Genomic DNA, 24311 nt, shown 5'->3' with positions numbered 1-24311 from the left:
AAGGGCTAGTGGGTCCTGTCCTCTGTCAGAGCATTCCCGGTGTGTGTGCTGTGTGTCGGTACGTGTGTGTCGACATGTATGAGGACGATGTTGGTGAGGAGGCGGAGAAATTGCCTGTAATGGTGATGTCACTCTCTAGGGAGTCGACACCGGAATGGATGGCTTATTTAGAGAATTACGTGAGAATGTCAACACGCTGCAAGGTCGGTTGACGACATGAGACGGCCGACAATCTATTAGGACCGGTCCAGGCGTCTCAGAAACACCGTCGGGGGTTTTAAAAACGCCCATTTACCTCAGTCGGTCGACACAGACACGGACACTGAATACAGTGTCGACGGTGAATAAACAAACGTATTTCTCATTAGGGCCACACGTTAAGGGCAATGAAGGAGGTGTTACGTGTTTCTGATACTACAAGTACCACAAGAAAGGGTATTATGTGGGAGTGAAAAAACTACCTGTAGTTTTTCCTGAATCAGATAAAATAAAATGAAGTGTGTGATGATGCGTAGGGTTACCCCGATAGCAAATATTGGCGTTATACCCTTTCCCGCCAGAAATTAGGGTACGTTGGGAAACACCCCTTAGGGTGATAAGGCGCTCACACGCTTATCAAGTGGCGTTACCGTCTCCAGATACGGCCGCCCTCAAGGAGCCAGCTGATAGGAAGCTGGAAAAATATCCTAAAAAGTATATACACACATACGGTGGTTATACTGCGACCAGCGATCGCCATCAGCCTGGAGATGCAGTGCTGGGTTGGCTTGGTCGGATTCCCTGACTGAAAATATTTTATTCATGTAGAGCATTTAATAGGATGCATTCTATATATATGTATGTGAGATGCACAGAGGGATATTTGCTCTCTGGCATCAAGATAAGTGCGTTGTCCATATCTCCCAGAAGATGTCAGGGACACGACAGTGGTCAGGTGATACAGTTCCCATACGGCAGATGGAAGTATTGCTGTATAAAGGGAAGGAGTTATTTGGGGGTCGGTCCATCGGACCTGGGGACCACAGCAACAGCTGGGAAATCCAACCTTTTTTTACCCCAAGTTACATCTCAGCTAAAAAAGACACCGTCTTTTCAGCCTCAATCTTTCCTTTCCCATGAGGGCATGCAGGCAAAAGGCCAGTCATATCTGCCCAGACATAGAGGTAAGGGAAGTAGACTGCAGCAGGCAGCCCTTTCCCAGGAAAAGAAGCCCTCCACCGCGTCTGCCAAGTCCTCAGCATGACGCTGGGGCCGTGCAAGCGGACTCAAGGTGGGGGGGTAGTCTCAAGAGTCTCAGGGCGCAGTGGGATCACTCGCAAGTTGACCCCTAGATCGTACGAGTATTATCCCAGGGGTAAAGATTGGAGAGTCGAGACATCTTCTCCTCGCAGCTTCCTGAAGTCTGCTTTACCAACGGCTCCCTCCGACAGGGAGGCAGCATTGGAAACAATTCACAAGCTGTATATCCAGCAGGTGATAATCAAAGTACCCCTCCTACGACAAGGAAAAGGGTATTATTTTTCCACACTATATTGTGGTACTGAAGCCAGACGGCTTGGTGACACATAGTCTAAATCTAAAATGTTTTGAACACTTACATAAAAGGTTCAAATCGAGATAAAGTCACTCAGAGCAGTGATAGCGAACCGGAAAAAAGGGGACTATATGGTGTCCCTGGACATCAAGGATTACCTCCATGTCCAAAATTTGTCCTTCTCATCAAGGGTACCTCTGGTTCGTGGTACAGAACTGTCAATATCAGTTTCAGACGATGCCGTTTGAATTATCCACGGCACCCCGGGCCTTTTTACCAAGGTAATGGCCGAAAAGATGTTTCTTCAAAGAAAAAAGGCATCTAAATTATCCCTTACTTGCACGACCTAAAAAGGGCAAGTTCCAGAGAACAGTTGGAGGTCGGAAGAGCACTATCTAAAGTAGTTCTTCGACGGCACGACTGGATTCTAAATATTCCAAGAATCGCAGCTGTTTTCCGACGATACGTCTGCTGTTCCTAGGGATGATTCTGGACACGGTTCAGAAAAAGGTTTTTCTTCCCGAGGAAAAAGCCAAGGAGTTATCCGACCTGTCAGGAACCTCCTAAAACCAGGAAAGGTGTCTGTACATCAATGCACAAGAGTCCTGGGAAAAATGGTGGCTTTTTACGAAGCAATTCCATTCGGCAGATTCCATGCAAGAATTTTCCAAAGGGATCTGTTGGACAAATGGTCAGGGTCGCATCCTCAGATGCACCTGCGAATAACCCTGTCGCCAAGGACAAGGGTATATCTTCTGTGGTGGTTGCAAAAGGCTCATCTATTGGAGGGCCGCAGATTCGGCATACAGGATTTGATCCTGGTGACCACGGACGCCAGCCTGAGAGGTTGGGGAGCAGTCACACAAGGAAGAAACTTCCAGGGGGTATGGACGAACCTGGAAAAGTCTATTCACATAAACATTCTGGTACTAAGAGCAATCTAAAATGCTCTAAGCTAGGCGGAACCACTCCTGCAAGGAAAACCGGTGTTGATTCAGTCGGACAACATCACGGCGGTCGCCCATGTAAACAGACAGGGCGGCACAAGAAGCAGGAGTGCAATGGCAGAAGCTGCCAAGATTCTTCGCTGGGCGGAGAATCACGTAATAGCACTGTCAGCAGTGTTCTTCCCGGGCGTGGACAACTGGGAAGCAGACTTCCTCAGCAGACACGATATACACCCGGGAGAGGGGGGTCTTCATCCAGAAGTCTTCCACATGCTAATAAACTGTTGGGAAAGACCAATGGTAGACATGATGGCGTCTCGCCTCAACAAGAAACTGGACAAGTATTGCGCCAGGTCAAGAGATCCACAGGCAATAGCTGTGGACGCACTGGTAACACCTTGGGTGTACAAATCAGTATATGTGTTTCCTCCTCTGCCTCTCATACCAAAGGTATTGAAGATTATACGGTGAGGAGGAGTAAGAAATACTAGTGGCTCCGGATTGGCCAAGAAGGACTTGGTACCCGGAACTTCAAGAGTTGGTCACGGACGACCCGTGCCCTCTACTTCTGAGAAGGGACCTGCTACAACAGGGTCCCTGTCTCTTTCAAGACTTACCGCGGCTGCGTTTGACGGCATGGCGGTTGAACGCCAGATCCTAAAAGGGAAAGGCATTCCAGAAGAAGTCATTCCTACCTTGATTAAGGCAAGGAAGGAAGTCACCGCGAAACATTATCACCGCATTTGGCGAAAATATGTCGCGTGGTGCGAGGATCGGAGTGTTCCGACGGAGGAATTTCAACTGGGTCGTTTCCTACATTTCCTACAATCAGGATTGTCTAGGGGTCTCAAATTGAGATCTATTAAGGTTCAAATTTCGGCCCTGTCAATATTCTTCCAAAAAGAATTGGCCTCAGTTCCTGAGGTACAGACTTTTGTTAAAGGAGTACTGCATATACAGCCTCCTGTGGTGCCTCCGGTGGCACCGTTGGATCTAAATGTAGTTTTAGATTTCCTCAAATCCCATTGGTTTGAACCATTGAAAAAGGTGGATTTTAAATATCTCACATGGAAAGTGACTATGTTACTGGCCCTGGCTTCCGCCAGGAGAGTATCTGAATTGGCGGCTTTATCTTATAAAAGCCCTTATCTAATCTTCCATTCGGATAGGGCAGAACTGAGGACTCGTCCGCATTTTCTCCCTAAGGTGGTATCAGCGTTTCACCTGAACCAACCTATTGTGGTGCCTGCGGCCACTGGCGACTTGGAGGACTCCAAGTTGTTGGACGTTGTCAGAGCCTTAAAAATATACATTTCAAGGACGGCTGAAGTCAGAAAATCTGACTCGCTGTTGATACTATATGCACCCAACAAGTTGGGTGCCCCTGCTTCTAAGCAGACGATTGCTCGTTGGATTTGTAACACAATTCAACTTGCTCATTCTGTGGCAGGCCTGCCACAGCCTAAATCTGTTAAGGCCCATTCCACAAGGAAGGTGGGCTCATCTTGGGCGGCTGCCCGAGGGGTCTCGGCATTACAATTCTGCCGAGCAGCTACGTGGTCGGGGGAAAACACGTTTGTAAAATTCTACAAATTTGATACCCTGGCAAAAGAGGACTTGGAATTCTCTCATTCGGTGCTGCAGAGTCATCCGCACTCTCCCGCCCGTTTGGGAGCTTTGGTATAATCCCCATGGTCCTTTCAGGAACCCCAGCATCCACTTAGGACGATAGAGAAAATAAGAATTTACTTACCGATAATTCTATTTCTCGGAGTCCGTAGTGGATGCTGGGCGCCCATCCCAAGTGCGGATTATCTGCAATACTGTACATAGTTATTGTTAACAAATTCGGGTTATATTGTTAAGGAGCCATCTTTAAGAGGCTCTTTCTGTTATCATACTGTTAACTGGGTTTAGATCACAAGTTGTACGGTGTGATTGGTGTGGCTGGTATGAGTCTTACCCGGGATTCAAATTGCCTCCCTTATTGTGTACGCTCGTCCGGGCACAGTACCTAACTGGAGTCTGGAGGAGGGTCATAGGGGGAGGAGCCAGTGCACACCACCTGATCTGGTAAAAGCTTTACTTTTTTGTGCCCTGTCTCCTGCGGAGCCGCTATTCCCCATGGTCCTTTCAGGAACCCCAGCATCCACTACGGACTCCGAGAAATAGAATTATCGGTAAGTAAATTCTTATTTTTGCAGAACGTTTTTGAACTCTCTCACTGAGGATATTGACACTACTTCTTATTCTAAAGAATACCTATGTGAGATCCACATTTACTCCTAGTTGTGTACTCATGATCTGCAGAAATCGTTGTCGGTCCCTATGGAGTTTGCCAGGCAGCCCCTGACACAGATGACTTATGGGCCATTGCAGACGCCTCGTCATTATTGTACCATCCTGCTGAAGCAGCTGAGTGTTGCCAGAGTTGTGAAACGCGTGGTCTCACTGGGAATTCAGTAATTAGTCTCTTGCCAATTGCTGGATGAATGTTTGAAGTGAGGCAAGAGTTTCGCCTAGGTTTCGTGGTGTTTATCATGAACCAGTGTACATGGACTGTGAATGACTAACCTCACAGAGGCATGAGGTATTGCAGTAGTGCCTGAATGGATATCTGTTAAATAGCTGGGTCATCAAATCCTCTCTGATGTGGGAGTACTCTTGTTTAAGTCACACAGAAGCTCTGTTTAATCAGAATGGCTTTCCATGGTTAAATGTAAAAAGCAGAAAGGGAACTTTATCATGATCTCCTCCCAGGTGAAAAGCTGACACTTAGGTGGCTGACCTCCTTTTATGGTACAGACAGAATTATAACGCTGTTTCTCTATCGTCCTAGTGGATGCTGGGGTTCCTGAAAGGACCATGGGGAATAGCGGCTCCGCAGGAGACAGGGCACAAAAAGTAAAGCTTTAGGATCAGGTGGTGTGCACTGGCTCCTCCCCCTATGACCCTCCTCCAAGCCTCAGTTAGATTTTTGTGCCCGGCCGAGAAGGGTGCAATCTAGGTGGCTCTCCTAAAGAGCTGCTTAGAAAAGTTTAGCTTAGGTTTTTTATTTTACAGTGAGTCCTGCTGGCAACAGGATCACTGCAACGAGGGACTTAGGGGAGAAGAAGTGAACTCACCTGCGTGCAGGATGGATTGGCTTCTTGGCTACTGGACATTAGCTCCAGAGGGACGATCACAGGTACAGCCTGGATGGTCACCGGAGCCTCGCCGCCGGCCCCCTTGCAGATGCTGAAACGAGAAGAGGTCCAGAATCGGCGGCAGAAGACTCCTCAGTCTTCTTAAGGTAGCGCACAGCACTGCAGCTGTGCGCCATTTTCTTCTCAGCACACTTCACACGGCAGTCGCTGAGGGTGCAGGGCGCTGGGAGGGGGGCGCCCTGGGAGGCAAATGAAAACCTTTTTTGGCTAAAAATACCTCGCATATAGCCTCCGGGGGCTATATGGAGATATTTAACCCCTGCCAGAATCCGTTAAGAGCGGGAGACGAGGCTGCCGAAAAAGGGGCGGGGCCTATCTCCTCAGCACACAGCGCCATTTTCCCTCACAGAAAGGCTGGAGGGAAGGCTCCCAGGCTCTCCCCTGCACTGCACTACAGAAACAGGGTTAAAACAGAGAGGGGGGGCACTAATTTGGCGTTAGAAATATATAAAAAAGATGCTATAAGGGAAAACACTTATATAAGGTTGTCCCTATATAATTATAGCGTTTTTGGTGTGTGCTGGCAAACTCTCCCTCTGTCTCTCCAAAGGGCTAGTGGGTCCTGTCCTCTATCAGAGCATTCCCTGTGTGTGTGCTGTGTGTCGGTACGTGTGTGTCGACATGTATGAGGACGATGTTGGTGAGGAGGCGGAGCAATTGCCTGTAATGGGATGTCACTCTCTAGGGAGTCGACACCGGAATGGATGGCTTATTTAGGGAATTACGTGATAATGTCAACACGCGCCAAGGTCGGTTGACGACATGAGACGGCCGACAAACAATTAGTACCGGTCCAGACGTCTCAAAAACACCGTCAGGGGTTTTAAAACGCCCGTTTACTTTAGTCGGTCGACACAGACACAGACAGGGACACTGAATCCAGTGTCGACGGTGAATAAACAAACGTATTCCTTATTAGGGCCACACGTTAAGGGCAATGAAGGAGGTGTTACATATTTCTGATACTACAAGTACCACAAAAGAGGGTATTATGTGGGATGTGAAAAAACTACCGTAGTTTTTCCTGAATCAGATAAATTAAATGAAGTGTGTGATGATGCGTGGGTTCCCCCCGATAGAAAATATGGGCGGTATACCCTTTCCCGCCAGAAGTTAGGGCGCGTTGGGAAACACCCCTTAGGGTGCATAAGGCGCTCACACGCTTATCAGAACAAGTGGCGGTACCGTCTATAGATAGGGCCGTCCTCAAGGAGCCAGCTGACAGGAGGCTGGAAAAATATCATAAAAAGTATATACACACATACTGGTGTTATACTGCGACCAGCGATCGCCTCAGCCTGGATGTGCAGAGCTGGGGTGGCTTGGTCGGATTCCCTGACTAAAAATATTGATACCCTTGACAGGGACAGTATTTTATTGACTATAGAGCATTTAAAGGATGTATTTCTATATATGCGAGATGCACAGAGGGATATTTGCACTCTGGCATCAAGAGTAAGTGCGATGTCCATATCTGCCAGAAGATGTTTATGGACACGACAGTGGTCAGGTGATGCAGATTCCAAACGGCACAAAGGTGTATTGCCGTATAAAGGAAGAGGAGTTATTTGGGGTCGGTCCATCGGACCTGGTGGCCACGGCAACTGCTGGAAAATCCACCGTTTTTTACCCTAAGTCACATCTCTGCAGAAAAAGACACCGTCTTTTCAGCCTCAGTCCTTTCGTCCCTATAAGAGTCATATCTGCCCAGGGATAGAGGAAAGGGAAGAAGACTGCAGCAGGCAGCCCATTCCCAGGAACAGAAGCGTTCCACCGCTTCTGACAAGCTCTCAGCATGACGCTGAGACCGTACAGGACCCCTGGATCCTACAAGTAGTATCCCAGGGGTACAGATTGGAATGTCGAGACGTTTCCCCTGCGCAGGCTCCTGAAGTCTGCTTTACCAAGGTCTCCCTCCGACAAGGAGGCAGTATGGGAAAAAATTCACGAGCTGTATTCCCAGCAGGTGATAATTAAATTACCCCTCCTACAACAAGAAAAGGGGTATTATTCCACACTATATTGTGGTACTGAAGCCAGAAGGCTAGGTGAGACCTATTCTAAATCTAAAAAAATGTGAACACTTACAAAGGTTCAAATCAAGATGGAGTCACTCAGAGCAGTGATAACGAACCGGGAAGAAGGGGACTATCTGGTGTCCCGAGACATCAGGGATGCTTACCTCCATGTCCCAAATTTGCCCTTATCACTAAGGGTACCTCAGGTTCGTGGTACAGAACTGTCACTATCGGTTTCAGACGCTGCCGTTTGGATTGTCTACGGCACCCCGGGTCTTTACCAAGGTAATGGCCGAAATGATGGTTCTTCTTCGAAGAAAAGGCGTCTTAATTATCCCTTACTTGGACGATCTCCTGATAAGGGCAAAGTCCAGGGAACAGTTGGAGGTCGGAGTAGCACTATCTCGGATACTGTTACAACAGCAGGGGTGGATTCTAAATATTCCAAAATCGCAGCTGATCCCGACAACAAGTCTCCTGTGCTTAGGGATGATTCTGGACACAGTCCAGAAAAAGGTGTTTCTCCCGGAAGAAAAAGCCAGGGAGTTATCCGAGCTAGTCAGGAACCTCCTAAAATCAGTGCATCATTGCACAAGGGCCATGGTAAAAAAATGGTGACTTCCTTCGAAGCAATTCCAGTCGGCAGATTTCATGCAAGAACTTTTCAGTGGGATCTGCTGGACAAATGGTCCGGATCGCATCTTCAGATGCATCAGCGGATAACCCTATATCTAAGGACAAGGGTGTCTCTCCTGTGGTGGTTACAGAGTGCTCATCTTCTAGAGGGCCGCAGATTCGGCATTCAGTTTTGGATGTTGGTGACCACGAAGGCCAGCCCGAGAGGCTGGGGAGCAGTCACACAAGGAAAAAATTTCCAGGGAGTGTGATCAAGTCTGGAGATTTTTCTCCACATAAATATAGCTAAGGGTAAATTTATAATGCTCTAAGCTTAGCAAGACCTCTGCTTCAAGGTCAGCCGGTATTGATCCAGTGGGATAAAACATCACGGCAGTCGCCCACGTAAATAGACAGGACGGCACAAGAAGCAGGAGGGCAGTGGCAAAAACTGCAAGGACTTTTCGCTGGGCGGAAAATCATGTGATAGCACTGTCAGCAGTGTTTCATTCCGGGAATGGAAACTGGGAAGCAGACTTCCTCAGTAGGCACGACCTCCACCCGGCAGAGTGGGAACTTCATGGGGAAGTTTTCCACATAATTGTAAACCGTTGGGAATTACCAAAGGTGGACATGATGGCGTCCCGTCTGAACAAAAAACGGGACAGGTATTGCGCCAGGTTAAGAGACCCTCAGGCAATAGCTGTGGACGTTCTGGTAACACCGTGGGTGTACCAGTCGGTGTATGTGTTCCATCCTCTGCTTTTCATACCTAAGGTACTGAGAATTATAAGACGTAGAGGAGTAAGAACTATACTCATGGCTCCGGATTGGCCAAGAAGGACTTGGTACCCGGAACTTCAAGAGATGCTCACAGAGGACTTATGGCCTCTGCCGCTAAGAAGGGACTTGTTTCAGCAAGTACCATGTCTGTTCCAAGACTTACCGCAGCTGCGTTTGACGGCATGGCGGTGGAACGCCGGATCCTAAGGGAAAAGGCATTCAGGAAGAGGTCATTCCTACCCTGGTCAAAGCCAGAAAGGAGGTGACCGCACAACATTATCACCACATGTGGCGAAAATATGTTGCGTGGTGTGAGGCCAGGAAGGCCCCACGAAGAAATTTCAACTCGGTCGATTCCTGCATTTCTTGCAAACAGGAGTGTCTATGGGCCTCAAATTGGGGTCCATTAAGGTTCAAATTTCGGCCCTGTCGATTTTTCTTCCAGAAAGAATTGGCTTCAGTTCCTGAAGTCCAGAAGTTTGTCAAGGGAGTATTGCATATACAACCCCCTTTGTGCCTCCAGTGGCACTGTGGGATCTCAACGTAGTTCTGGGATTCCTCAAAACACATTGGTTTAAAACCAGTCAAATCTGTGGATTTGAAGCATCTCACATGAAAAGTGAACATGCTCTTGGACCTGGCCTGGACCAGGCGAGTGTCAAATTGGTGGTCTTTTTTTCTCAAAAAAGCCCATATCTGTTTGTCCATTCGGACAGGGCAGAGCTGCGGACTCGTCCCCAGTTCTCTCCCTAAGGTGGTGTCAGTGTTTCACCTGAACCAGCTTATTGTGGTGTCTTGCGCCTACTAGGGACTTGGAGGACTCCAAGTTGCTAGATGTGGTCAGGGCCCTGAAAATATAGGTTCCAGGACGGCTGGAGTCAGGAAAACTGACTTGCTGTTATCCTGTATGCACCCAACAAACTGGGTGCTCTTGCTTTTAAGCAGACTTTTGCTAGTTGGATGTGTAATACAATTCAGCTTGCGCATTCTGTGGCAGGCCTGCCACAGCCAAAATATGTAAATGCCCATTCCACAAGGAAGGGGGCTCATCTTGGGCGGCTGCCCGAGGGGTCTCGGCTTTACAACTTTGCCGAGCGGCTATTTAGTCAGGGGCAAACACGTTTGTAAAATCCTACAAATTTGATACCCTGGCTAAGGAGGACCTGGAGTTCTCTCATTCGGTGCTGCAGAGTCATCCGCACTCTCCCGCCCGTTTGGGAGCTTTGGTATAATCCCCATGGTCCTTTCAGGAACCCCAGCATCCACTAGGACGATAGAGAAAATAAGAATTTACTTACCGATAATTCTATTTCTCGGAGTCCGTAGTGGATGCTGGGCGCCCATCCCAAGTGCGGATTATCTGCATTACTTGTACATAGTTACAAAAATCGGGTTATTCTTGTTGTGAGCCATCTTTTCAGAGGCTCCGCTGTTATCATACTGTTAACTGGGTTCAGATCACAGGTTGTACAGTGTGATTGGTGTGGCTGGTATGAGTCTTACCCGGGATTCATAAATCCTTCCTTATTGTGTACGCTCGTCCGGGCACAGTACCTAACTGAGGCTTGGAGGAGGGTCATAGGGGGAGGAGCCAGTGCACACCACCTGATCCTAAAGCTTTACTTTTTGTGCCCGGTCTCCTGCGGAGCCGCTATTCCCCATGGTCCTTTCAGGAACCCCAGCATCCACTACGGACTCCGAGAAATAGAATTATCGGTAAGTAAATTCTTATTTTCCAATGTCTTTATCAGATTGTTGAACGTTCACAGCAGCACAAACTATTTCAGGAGATATTCTGTGACTGGGAGGTAATGACTTGTGCCCACATGTCTGCATGTGACATGATGTGAGGAGGGTAATGTAGGCAGCAGGAAGCCACAGACTGAGAGTTATATAGTGGGAGGCGCAGGGTCCCCAGCAGCACAGAGTATATCAGGAGATGAGTGATGTCAGTGAGGACAGGGCTGCATGTGACAGGGCAGTGGCATGATGTGAGGAGGGGAATGGAGGCAGCAGGAAGACACAGACTGAGAGTTATATAGTGGGAGGAGCAGGGTCCCTAGCAGCACAGAGTATATCAGGAGATGAGAGGTGTGTGAGGACAGGGCTGCATGTGACCGGGGCAGTGACATGATGTGAGGAGGAGAATGGAGGCAGCAGGAAGCCACAGACTGAGAGTTATATAGTGGGAGGAGCAGGGTCCCTAGCAGCACAGAGTATATCAGGAGATGAGTGTTGTTGGTGAGGACAGTGCTGCATGTGATGGGTAATGACCTTATGTGAGGAGGGGAGTGGAGTAGGCAGGAAGCAATGGACAGTTATATAGTGGGAGGAAGCAGGGTCCATAGCAGCACACAGGACTGGTTTACGGACCCTGTCGCACCGATATAGACTGATAGTTTTGTTTAACTGACTTCTGTGTGACGGACTTCATTTACCGAAACGTTTTATGTAGTTCTTCTGTATGTATTAACCAAACTGCTCCAGAAAGAAACCACTTTCCTAATGAAACTAGCGCCCAGCTGTACTTTGTGGGTTCTAGAGTATTGTATAAGTTATAGCTCCGTCTCCATGTATCGTGTTTGAGGCTTTATCTGTGATGGACTTGCTGACCCATTCAGGGTTATTAGGTCAGGACTATAAACTGTCTAGAACACCAGAATCAGAGTAACCTATGAATCATAAAGCAGTATGGTCTCCCCGGCAGCCCTCAGTGCAGCGAGTTCCGTGTTCAGCTGTCCACTTTAAACTTGGATTCCCGTCACAGGAATTGTGGTCAGCCTGGCGCATACGTACACGCTCCTGGGTCAATATTTAATAAAGTGTGGAGATGTTGCCCATAGCAACCAATCACATTGTACTTATAGGTTTTCTAGTACCTTCTAGAAGATAATAGCTACAGTCCGGTTGCTATAAGCCAACATCTCCACTTCTAAGAACCCACACTTCAGTAAATGTACCTCCTGGGATCCATTGTGGGGAAGCTGCCACTCCAGCAGGCTGCTCATGGGGTGGCTCAGGGGTGTGTTGACGGTAATAAGAAGAAGAAGAAATATTTTTCTGGTGAATTACCATTTCCATCCTTAAACTCTTAAATGATATCTGAAGTGGTTCTGGTACAGGGCAGATGGATAAGCATAGTACATCCATCATGCAATGTTCCTTTTTATATGAAACTGACAACCTGTAGGTTGCATATGGTGTTACCTAGGAGACTGCAAGCCACAGACGTGTTAAAATATGAAAGCTTACCAATGCCTGCTTTCTCTTACTGAAAGTACACACCTCAGGCACGGGTTTGATATGTGGCTAATGGCTCCATTGCAAACTGTCTTTAATGTCCAAAAATGACCTATTTGAGGAACCGTATGAAAGACCCCACTGTGTTGACCATTTGGTGTAATTGGGAATGTGTGGAGATACCTGATGGTATATAAGGATTTACTCTGACCTTTTTGCTTTATTTATTTTTTTCAATGTAGTTTAAGGAGGAGATTTCCAGGCGGTTCAAAGCCAAAAAGGATCAGCTGGTACTGATCTTTGCCGGGAAGATTTTGAAAGATGGCGACACGTTGAACCAGCACGGCATAAAAGACGGTCTCACTGTACATCTGGTGATCAAAACGGCACAGAAGTGAGTTGTAAAAATCTTACACAAGTGTAATTCCACATGACTTACCCAGACACCAGTGGGGCAGTGCCCTGTGGTTCTGAGCTGACTGAGGCAGGGACTGTCCCAGCTCATTAAGGAAGGTGATGGCTGCAGCTTACTACGGTTAAAACAACCATGTATCTAGACCCGTCGTTGTGTAACTGAGGTTTATTTATTCAGTCTGTCTGCAGTAGGTTTCTGTGCTGTCACACTGGCAGCCAAGGTGTGAGCACTGTTTGGCTTACACAAGGCTGGCAGTACATCAGTAGTCGGGAGTCTCAGAACAAACACAACAGCCCGGTGTTTCTGTGTACCTACATTACCTTGCGCCGTGTGTGATGTTTGTACCACTCGGTGCTGGAGTTGGGTCATTTCGTGTTCTTTGGTGTACTGAACACTATTGTAGCTGCACCCACTCCAGGTTACCACACTGGATGGAAAGGACAGATCTCTATATGTGGGGCACAGCTGGCAGCTATCCTAAACATGTCTATACATATCGCGAGCTTGGCAGAAGATTACACAGATGGGCACGATGAGAAGAGGAATAGGCAGTCAGGCTCTGTACACGCTATGCAATATATCACACGTTATAGCAACAAATATATTGCAGGTACATCAGTAGGTGTATACACACGATGTGTCTTCAGTGACGCCGTTCAGAGTTAACGAGTCCGTCCTGCAGCACAGCCAATGCTGCTATAACTTGCAGCTCTAAAGATACATCTGGCTGTGCATCCGGGTGACCCACTTACTGACCCGTTAATAGTGTTCACTCTAGAATTCGGGCAGGGCGCCAGAATGATAGGGGCACAAGCGTGTGCGCGCGTGGCGAAAAGGGGTGTGGCCACACAAAATAGGGGGCGTGGTCATTTTGCTTAATAAAAGAGGGTGGTTCAGCTCACAGACATTAAAGCGGGCGGCCGGCGGCGTCCCTGTTGGGGGCAACGGAGGTGCTGGGCTGCCCCCAAGCGCTCTCACAGCGTGAATGGATGCCGCGCGCATGCGCACGGCATCTTTTCATGCTGGGAGGGCAGGAAGCGGGCTGCTGTTCTAGCAGGGTGGCGCAGAAAGGGCAGGGTGGATTTTGCCCTTAAAAAATCGGGCAGGGAGCGGCGCCCTGCTAAAACAGCCTAGCGTGAACACTAGATAAGCGGCCATAGGAACCACTGACAATGACATCACAACTAGGTGCCCAGTTGTGATGTACAGCTGGACACATCAAACGGCAGATTGATCAGCCGCTCGGTCGTTTGATCGTTTATGTACCCAGCCTAAGCCTCCAGTGTTACGATCACTACATTGGTTCCTAGAATTAGAAGCCATGAAGTATTGTATAAGAACCATGATGTATGTGGGCCTGCCATACAGCTGTACAAAAAAAACCTGATAGTTTAACCTGCATAAAAGCCTAATTGTTATGTACCATTATTAACGCTCTTAAAGGGCTGTGATTATAAAGCCGTGATGCTGCCGGAAGCGGTGCCGTTCCAGAATGTGGCATTGCCTCGATTAGACTGTATGACGCTTTATTCCCCATGTCACTGACCAATCTGCCGTCTGTCTGCTGCTGTGGGCAGAAGTTCTGTGACATTGATCTCGGCCAGTCCTGAGTGCTGGGAACCTGACATCACAGGTTGTTTCCTTGGCTCTCACTGGGCATGCTCCGGCTGCACTCATTAACACTCATGGTAAGCCAGATGATGGCGGCATGTATGTAGCAATGTGAATATAGAAGATTCTTTATATCTGTAACAGTAAATGAAGTTAATGTAAGTTCCCGTCTGTATATTAGTCCTTGTTTCAGTGACGTAGAATTGAATACGGAAAGCTCTAGTGTTAGTGCCCTGGTAACGGTTGCTTTTCAGGTCACAGGACCCGTCAGCCTTGTCCCCCTCAGCTGCAGCTACTGCTGCCGCCGTCGCAGCATCTACCGCCTCCATTGCCTCCTCTCCGCCTGCAGGAAATGCCTCGCCTCCGCATCCCAGCTCCTCGGGCACCACCACCCCCGACAGCTCGGTTGGGACCACAAGGGGGAGTGCAGGGAATGGCACGGCCCCTCCAGAGGTCACGCCCTCTCCAAACATCCTGTGTAAGTACAAGCCGCTTGGGCGCGAGTGGTGACTGTACAGTGTGCATGCCGTGCTTGGTCTGTTTATATTGACGTGTGCTCTTCTCTTTTTTTTTTTTTTTTTTTTTTTTTTTCCCTCCAGCTGGTTTTGGAGGCCTGTCCGGGCTGGGTAACCTGGGCATGGGCTCTGCCAACTTCATGGAACTCCAGCAGCAGATGCAGCGTCAGCTCATGTCCAACCCGGAGATGCTGTCTCAGATAATGGAGAACCCGCTGGTTCAGAACATGATGTCCAACCCTGACCTCATGAGGCAGATGATCATGGCGAACCCCCAAATGCAGCAGCTGATGGAGAGGAACCCAGAGATCAGCCACATGCTGAACAACCCAGAGCTGATGAGGCAGGTGTGTGAGCTACTGACGTCTGTCCTGTTCACAAGAACCCAACCCGGTAGAACTATGACCATTTGTGTAACCTGCGCACACTTGTAATAAAATAACGGAACCACCAAGTGGGTAATGAGTGTAGTCAACTTTAATCTAAAACTGAATTTTGAGGTAATATCTCCTGCCATAGTGGGTGGTCATCTGGAAACTATAACATTCAAAGAATATCCTCCATGCAGACGTGATGGCTCAGTGCCTCCTAGTCACTGTAAGGGGCACTGCTACAGGCAGATGTGATGGCTCAGCGCCTCCTAGTCCCTGTAAGGGGTACTGCTACAGGCGGGCGTGATGGCTCAGCGCCTCCCAGTCACTGTAAGGGGCACTGCTACAGGCAGATGTGATGGCTCAGCGCCTCCTAGTCCCTGTAAGGGGTACTTCTACAGGCGGGCGTGATGGCTCAGCGCCTCCTAGTCACTGTAAGGGGCACTGCTACAGGCAGATGTGATGGCTCAGCGCCTCCTAGTCACTGTAAGGGGCACTGCTACATGCGGACGTGATGGCTCAGCGCCTCCTAGTCCCTGTAAGGGGCACTGCTACATGCAGATGTGATGGCTCAGCGCCTCCTAGTCACTGTAAGGGGTACTGCTACATGCAGACGTGATGGCTCAGTGCCTCCTAGTCACTGAAAGGGGCATTGCTACAGGCGGGTGTGATGGCTCAGCGCCTCCTAGTCACTGTAAGGGGCACTGCTACAGGCAGACGTGATGGTTAGTTGTCATGTCCTACATGCTCTGAGTTAGACTGATGTTTATATGGCCAGTGCCCTGCACACAGGTGTGATAAATGAGCTCCTCCTGTTTTGCACCACCCGTGATTTGCGCCTGCAGGTGGTGAGATTCGCTTCCAGTTGGAGATGAACAAAAGCCTTATAATAGTCATCTTGTCCGTTAAATGTTTCAGACCATGGAGTTGGCCCGCAATCCAGCCATGATGCAGGAAATGATGAGGAACCAGGACCGAGCCCTGAGTAACTTGGAAAGCATTCCTGGGGGATATAACGCCTTACGCCGGATGTACACCGATATCCAGGAGCCCATGTTCAGTGCAGCCAGAGAGCAGGTAACAGATGGGTGTTCCTCTGCCTCCTCCCCAGCAGAGGGTATGATGCACTAGTCCACTTCATTCTAATGAGCAATCTATTGGTCCCAATATCTACGAACAAATGCCTCGTGAGTTTGCATACACTCTATTTGTTTAAGTTAATTACTAGTCAGCAGGCAGCTAATTAGGCTTCATAAAAACCTACTCAAGCAATGAAACAAGTAAAGTAGCCTTGTTATAATGAGATGGGTTTTCAGTCTGGACTGCCGTGTGGACTATGACTGCTTCTGGCTAATTCTGACATTACCCAAATAGTGAATTGAATGTAGCTGCAGCAGAGCAGAAAGTGGTCTGCGTAAGGGGGATGTATTGGTGGAAATGCCCCATATGCATTGCTAGTGTGTGGGCAGGAGGCACAGAATCTAGACCTGTATTTTACATGATCATTACCCTGTGTGCACTTATATCCCTCCTGCTACTCTTACAGTTTAGCAAATGCTGTGCTACTAATGCTACTATCCTCTCATCCCCACGTCTTCACAGCTTTCTTTCTGGTTTATTCCTCTAGTTCAGGGGTTCCCAACCATGGTCCTCAAGGAACACCAACAGTCTAGGTATTAAGGATAGCCATACTTGAGCACAGGTACCTTTTTAATACCTCTGTTATTTTTATTTGGCTGTCTGTGCTCAAACATGGATATCCCTAAAACCTGGCCTGTTAGTGTGCCTTGAAGACTGAGGTTGGGAAACACTGGTGTAGTCTCTGTATTGCTTATAGGTGATGTATATTTGCAGCAGAACCATAGTCAACCAATTGGATGTCTGCTTATGTCACATTTGCAATACTTGATGGTGAAAGCCAACGTCTTATTCGCTGATGTGGTTTAGCGCACATTTAAATATTGTCAGCTGTGTTTGTAGCTAGCCCCCGTCTCTTTCTTGCCCTTTGGAGAGTTGGTGACACGGTGGTTAGTATCACTTCCTTGAAATGTTATGGCTAGGGCTTTGTGTGGAGTGTATATGTTCTCCCATGTCACACTTGTCTTTGTGTAAAGCAATGAATAAGCGTTCCTTGTACAGCGCGCTCTCTTTTCCCACTTGTATTCTGTCCTAACCGCACCTTCCTTGTTTCCTTAGTTTGGTAGTAACCCATTTTCCTCAGCTGGCGGCTCTGAGGGTTCGGCCTCGCAACCTTTACGCACAGAGAACCGCGAACCCCTTCCAAACCCCTGGAATCCTTCTTCTCCATCTGCCCAGAGTCAGACACCCGCCAGTGAGGGAAACGGCGGCTCCACTACCAGCCAAACTGCTCCAACTGTGTCAAACCCATTCGGGATCAATGCCGCCAACCTTGGAACAGGTATGAGCTCACCTGTTGTGGTTTGCGGATGGTAATTTCTATAAAGGGATATTAGACCGGGGGAGGGCTTTCTTTGATTGGACAGTTGGGCTATATGCTTCAGATTTGACAGGTCAGCTGACCTGGCCAGTGTAAGGGATCATCAGCGTGCGTGTTTTACAAATGTTTGTAATGCATCCTGACCCTGCCCACATGAACAAGGCGTGAGCACTCGGTCACATAGGGAAAAATCCAATCGCTAGTGCCCAACTGCTTTCACCACCATGACCACAAGTACTGTCCGTGGTGCTGGAATGTATTCAGCTCGGAGTGTTGGAAGACGGTATCCATGCGTTGAGCAGGACTTACTCTCGTGTTCCTCTGTGATTCTGATGCACCGTTTGCTTAGTCCTTTTGTCTAAAGGAAAATGACGCCGTTTACTCTCCCTCCTTCCAGGCATGTTCAGCAACCCGGAAATGCAGGGTCTTCTACAGCAGATCTCCGAGAACCCCCAGCTAATGCAGAGCATGATCTCTGCCCCCTACATGCGCAGTATGATGCAGTCTCTCTCCCAGAATCCAGACTTCGCCGCCCAGGTTTGTCTCCTGTGTGTGATAGTGAGATCTCGTTTTGGCTTGTCCTGACTCCAGTTACCATGTCCTGTCACTGTTTGTCTTAAAAGTTCAGAAATCTAAAATCCGCGTTAGTTCTAGAAGTCCTCAGGGGGAGAACCCTCAAATAGTTCCTATTTCATTATAACCCGTTATCCTTTTTTGTTTAGTTACATACTCTACTAAAGTGCATCGAACTGTTTCGTACAGCTGCGACTTCCAAGGAACGCGCATGCCCGGCGCAGGGGGAACGGGGAAGACTGGGTTTTATAATTGCAAGTCTTTGGACATGTAGGCAAAAAAAAAAAGCCCATAACCGTTACCATTGAGTGAGAACCGGGGAGGCCAGTCCTGGGCCATTTATTTTCAATCCCGGGTATTGGGATTGAAAAATGGTCAAACCTGGAATACCCGGGATTGGCTTTTCCCTGTGTCTGCCTCCTCGCCCTGCACACAACTCGCCATACATCGGAGGCGGGCGGGGAACATCCATCTGTCTCGGGTGACTGTGGACGTCGCAGTGTGACCTGTGACCGCACATCATGCTGCGCGGGGGAGCCGGGTAGCGTCTGAGCGTTCTGAGGATGCCCAACGCTGCCTGGCTTCAAAAGAACAAAGGGCCGCCTGATCTCAATCCCTGGGATTGGAGCTTCCAATCACGGGATTGAATCCCGGCCGTTTTTTGTCCTGGATACCGGGATTGGCCACCCTGGTGAGCACTGCGACATTACTCCCTCACTGACGTGTAATACTGCTGAAGGCTGCAGGGTTCTGTTGGCCAAGTTGTTGGTTGGAACGGGGGCATATTTTGGAGGTGGTTTTACGAGCAAGCAGTAATCGTTGTTTTTGGCAGGCATAGCAGATACATTGCTGTAAGTCTCCTCCGCGTACATTGTGCTGGTATAAGGGATTATGGTGACACCCTGTTCTTTCTCCCCTGCAGATGATGGGTAACATTCCAATCTTTGCTGGTAACCCCCAGTTACAGGAGCAGCTGCGGCTCCAGCTGCCGGTCTTTCTCCAGCAGGTAAGGGCTGTCCCTGCATGAAGACTCTGCGCACAGAGCAGCCCGGCAACTCCTCATATCTGGTTCTGTAGCTGGTGGGCCGCACTACCAGGTCACCTCTGTGTGGGTAGGGGGTGCATGTTATTTGGTTGGCATCTGACACCACACACTGATTTAGTACTTGGCTTCTTATACTCTCACATTGATTACATTGCTGATTTGATCCCCTGCGTCCAGATAAACTTGGTCCCATGTGACCTGTGACTTTAGCCGGCTGTACGGTGTCTGCAAATTACAGATCAGTAAGGAACCTAAAATCTCCCTCTCCGCTAATGTATGTTTAAATAAAGGGGGTGCGTGATTTGTGACCATCTCTTCCCTATAATAAAGACTTACACCCCACACCCCTCTTTCCCGTTATACCACCTGGTGTGTACTGTGTAGCTGTGCGCAGGTTATATGAAGACTGAGCTCTGTCTGATACTTTGAGTGCAGCGTGTGTTATATCTAAATGCGCCAGTAGTACGTAACATTGTGGTAATATAAATACAGGACTGACTAGTAGACACAGGAATCAGGAGCCACTGTACACACCAGTAATATAAGATCCTCTGAGGACTGGTGAGCCTCTGTAGTGTGGGTCTGTGTATCCTGCTGTAAATGAATGAATTATTCATCTTTTATAAAAGCATTGAAGTTCCACCAATGCACCGTGCCTGGCTCCGTTCCCTTTGTGGCTACATTCTTATAAAACCTGGAAACCAACGTCTTTTTCTCATTCCCAATATCCTGATCTACAGATGCAGAATCCCGAATCGCTCTCTGTAATGACCAATCCTCGAGCCATGCAGGCTCTGCTTCAGATCCAGCAAGGGCTCCAGACGCTCCAGTCAGAGGCTCCCGGGCTGATATCCAGGTGAGAACGCGGCAGTGGTTGGCCTGACTACTCGGAGACGTTGTACAATAGAGGTCTGCTCTGATGCAGCTGCCATACAGAGAACAGTTCTTAGTGATGTAGTGAGATGCCTTCAGTCTAGGTGCAATAGCTTCTTATGTGCGACTGTTCCCTGTGTAAGCGTAGAGGCCCTGCGTGCTCCGGAGCAGCAGAGCTCCTCTCCCATTGTGCTCACTCGCTGTCAGTCACTAAAATGCCAGGAGGTTAATGAATAATGTAATGCTCTGCATACTGGGGGAGGGGAGGCGGATAACCTCATAATCAGGTGGGGAAGCAGCTTGGCTTCTGGAGAACCACTAAACCTTGAAGTAAAGTTGGCGTAACCATGATCCGATGTTGCTCCTCTTCAGGGCAGTGTCCCAGTGGAAGCAGGTGCTGCTATTATGTCATGGGTTCAGTGATTAGTACAGCAGGTCTGTCAGGCAGTCCGTCACCGTTCCTGATTGTGGTAAGTATAACATTTCTGGCACCTTCCTGTCTACAAACACACTTTTTTAGCAAATAATAAATGATCGTTGCTCTAAACCAGGGGTTCCTAAACTCTCTCCGCAAGGAACCCCAACAGGTGACGTTTTCCATCCTCCTGGCATATCCTGCGTGTTTGGCGCTGGCTAACGTCATGGTCCAGGGTCCTGTTACTGAAGGCCACCTGTCTATCTGTCCACCTTGGCATTATAGAGGAATTAGTGAACAGATTTTAGGTGCTTTTTGCCCCTGAGCCCTTTCACTAGAATATACTTGTGGGAGCGGGTGAGAGTCTTAGGTGCGGGTCACTAGAGAATCTCATGAAGGATACCAGTTACTGACTTCTCATCAACGCTGACTGTCCTTTTTTTTCCCTTTCCAGTCTCGGCTCCTTTGGTATTCCTGGGATGCCCCCTACATCCAGTGGAAGCACAGCCCCCGAACCCCCTTCCCCTGCCACACCGACTAGTGCCTCTCCAATGGGTGACGGCAGCAACCCTCAGCAGCAGATGATGCAGCAGATGATCCAGCTTCTTGCTGGAGGAAGCTCGCCGGTATGATTGATCGACTTGTGTTTCTGTGTTTGTCCATATCTTACCCACTATAGGGAGCACTGTCCACTTGTTTGCTCTGTCAGTCATTTAGAGTGACGTAAGCTCCATTCTTTAGTTCATGTCTGGTTTAGCCGCTGAGATTAGCTGTTCCTGCTCTAGCCGCTGTGGCTGTGCCCGGCACACTTAAAACCAGCGTTTTCCTGCACTGTTTCCGGTATGAGATTCTCAATTGCTGATTAGGCTTAAACTTTTCTGTTGATAGGGGCAGACTCCAGAAACGCGTTTCCAGTCCCAGTTGGACCAGTTAAATGCGATGGGATTTATTAACCGCGAAGCCAACCTACAAGCCCTCATAGCAACAGGAGGAGACATCAACGCCGCCATCGAGAGACTGTTGGGCTCGCAACCCTCTTAATAACAGCTGCCCGCAGCCAGAAATCACAGGAACACGCAAGCCCTGGCCGTACCATCCGGGTCCACGTATATTTGCCTCCACCGCCAAGCATCATGGGAAGGGACTGCGGTCTGCTGCTGACACATTACCATCTTTGCACTGACTAACAAGGACGCCACGTGATGTGGGCTTCTACATTCATCATCTCCCTTGCACTCTGCGGGGTGCGAGCTGTCTGTTTCCTAATCTCGGCTCTCTCGGCACCGCTTTAACCTCGCGGCAGCATCTCGCTGTTATCCCACAGGACAGCCTGTAAAGCCTGCTAACAGCGCCGATCGCTCATAACTATTTAACTCACTAATCTACAGATGACCTTGCTCAGCGGATATTGTGAAGATTATCAAACGTGTAGGATTTTATTTTTTATTTTAAATTTTAACCCTCCCCATTGCCCTAACTACGTGGAGTCTTATTTTCATTTAGATTTGATTTTAACAATAAACAAAATGTTTTATTTTTCCTGAACTACTTCTGCCCATATGTCAGACTATGGCCGGGACCTTCCTGGCACAGCTTGGCGAAACGCGTAGAGATGCGCAAACATTCTGAAGCGTATCCTCTCTAGTCTTGTTAACTGGATTGGTTTGCGTATGTGTTTTCTTGCATTGGATACGCGCAAGATCATGGTTACTAAAACCATCTTGTCAAAACAGTGTGTCTGTCTCTGGGGTTGCGGAAGTCTCTTGATAGGTGGTGAGTGGTGGTAGGAACATCTGCTATAAGAAATTCTAGTTTTAGGAGACCTTTTTATACAATGGAAAGTCTTCCTCTGCATTATGTTAAACCGCAGTTGAAATTTGGCACCCTCCAAAGGGTGTACCTGGTCTCGGGGCATGCTCTTGTGAAAGGTCCCGCACTGTTCCTATTGGTGCTGGCAGTTTCCTATATTAATGGTGCTCAACTAGGGCCTAAGCTGCAGGTTCATCACGAGAAAAGGAGGCGGGCAGGGTTGGGACTTCCTCACCTCTAAACGGGTTCTTGAGGTGGGTAATGAAGTTGATCAAAAATATACTTGCCTGTCTTTATAGGGGATACGGTCGTTAAGTCGACACATAATAGGTTAAAAGGTCGACATGAGTTTTCTCATTTTTGGGATTTTTCCATACTTGACTATCCACGTGGACTATGATTGGAACGGTAACCTGTGCCGAGCGAGGCACCTTGCGAGCCATGCAAGGGGACACTGTGCACTAATTGGGGTTCCCGGTCACTTTACGAAGAATGACACCAAAAACAGTCCAAAAACTTGCGTTGACATTTTCACCTGTCAACTTAAGTTGAGTTGACCCAACAACGCATACCCCTATATAGTGCAGAACCGTTCCGTAGTGCCCCTGCTCTTTCCCCCTCTAGGGTGATAACTGCAGTTCCTTGGAAATTGAGTAATCTCCGTTATGATATACCATTAGATCTCATGAGTCGGTCAATTATAATCAATAGGGTAAGCTGTGAATGAACATAAACCATTTAACAAGTGACTTGAATATCTTTTCAGTGTAGGAATCTACCTAAGTCACCGGCTTAATGCTACAGAAAACATTAGCTTACGGTGGGTGACTGGCTGCATTTTAACGTCGGAGCAAGTGTATGTTTACACCACAAGGGGGCCACAGTGCTCTGCATTGGAAGAAACTAGATATATAGGGTAAGTAAATGTAGAGCTACAGACGCCTGCAGGATGAAAGCAGTGGGTACAGTGCCTTTCTAGGGCTTGTAGCAAGCAATGATCTGTTGAGGGGTTAGTGGGAAGCAAAGCAGCATGCGGAGCCTGGATGAGATCAGTCCGCTAGGGTAGTAACCCTAGGCAAGGGTCATTATGGGAGAGGGAGGGCCCTGCCTGCTGCTGTTTGCAGTCTAAGTGGCATGGGTGTAACCAGGAGGGTGAACTGGGAGAGAGTTTGCGGAAAGTCAGAAGGGTGTAGTATCAATGTTGAGGGCTGATGGCTTTTTATCAAGAGGTGTCTTATCAAGAGTCTGTCTGTAGGTGTGATTAGTGATAGGGAGCAGTAAGGAGTTACAGAATAGAGGGGCAGCACAGGAGGAGTCTTATAGGTAAGGCTGTGGACAGGAACTAGGTCCGAGATGGAGCAGGAAGTGGATTGAATGATTGAGGATTTGCAGTATATTGTATTCTGTGGTGTATGGGGAGCCAGTAAGATTAAATCAACATTTTATGTAGGATGTTTGAGTCCAGGCCTTGTCCTCCTGGTGTGTGCACAGAAACAATGTCGTCCGATTCTGGAGCTCCTCCCCCACTGTCACCATCCAAGTCTGATGCTACCTCTCCCCAGTACATGTAACCGTGATCATAATGATGCGGGCTTCAGAGTGACCTGCTCATAATCCCAAGTGTATCCTATGTACAATAGTGTTTACCAAAATGGGCTCTTTTTAATAGAAAATATATGTTTTTATATTCAGAATATCTTCCATGTCTGGGCACTAGGCTTCACGTGACTCTGCATCCATAGTATCCCCCCACTGTAGTGGTGGCTGGCAGTGCACTTAGTCTGTGTCCAGTACTCAGTGGTGTCTTCACGTCCCCCTGCCTAATACCAGTCACATGTACAGAAGTGTGGTGTCACACGGGTGGTACTTGTGAATACTGCTAT

The 24311-nt window shown here is 48.3% G+C and overlaps 1 protein-coding gene across 1 annotated transcript in view; it reads left to right on the top strand.

Annotated features, from left to right (window-relative positions):
- Positions 1-22164, top strand: part of UBQLN4 (ubiquilin 4) — a 28209-nt gene extending 6045 nt beyond the window's left edge. The window contains exons 2-11 of the mRNA XM_063947062.1: positions 12586-12737; positions 14624-14847; positions 14969-15231; positions 16174-16332; positions 17452-17674; positions 18111-18250; positions 19209-19292; positions 20072-20187; positions 21074-21245; positions 21508-22164. Coding sequence (XP_063803132.1) covers positions 12586-12737; positions 14624-14847; positions 14969-15231; positions 16174-16332; positions 17452-17674; positions 18111-18250; positions 19209-19292; positions 20072-20187; positions 21074-21245; positions 21508-21660 — 1686 coding nt within the window. The 3' untranslated portion in view covers positions 21661-22164. The remainder of the gene's footprint in view (positions 1-12585; positions 12738-14623; positions 14848-14968; positions 15232-16173; positions 16333-17451; positions 17675-18110; positions 18251-19208; positions 19293-20071; positions 20188-21073; positions 21246-21507) is intronic.
- Positions 22165-24311: the final 2147 nt, after the last annotated feature.

Source organism: Pseudophryne corroboree, chromosome 12, assembly GCF_028390025.1.
Source record: "Pseudophryne corroboree isolate aPseCor3 chromosome 12, aPseCor3.hap2, whole genome shotgun sequence".
Taxonomy (NCBI): domain Eukaryota; kingdom Metazoa; phylum Chordata; class Amphibia; order Anura; family Myobatrachidae; genus Pseudophryne; species Pseudophryne corroboree.
This window is presented reverse-complemented; position numbering and strand designations above follow the sequence as displayed.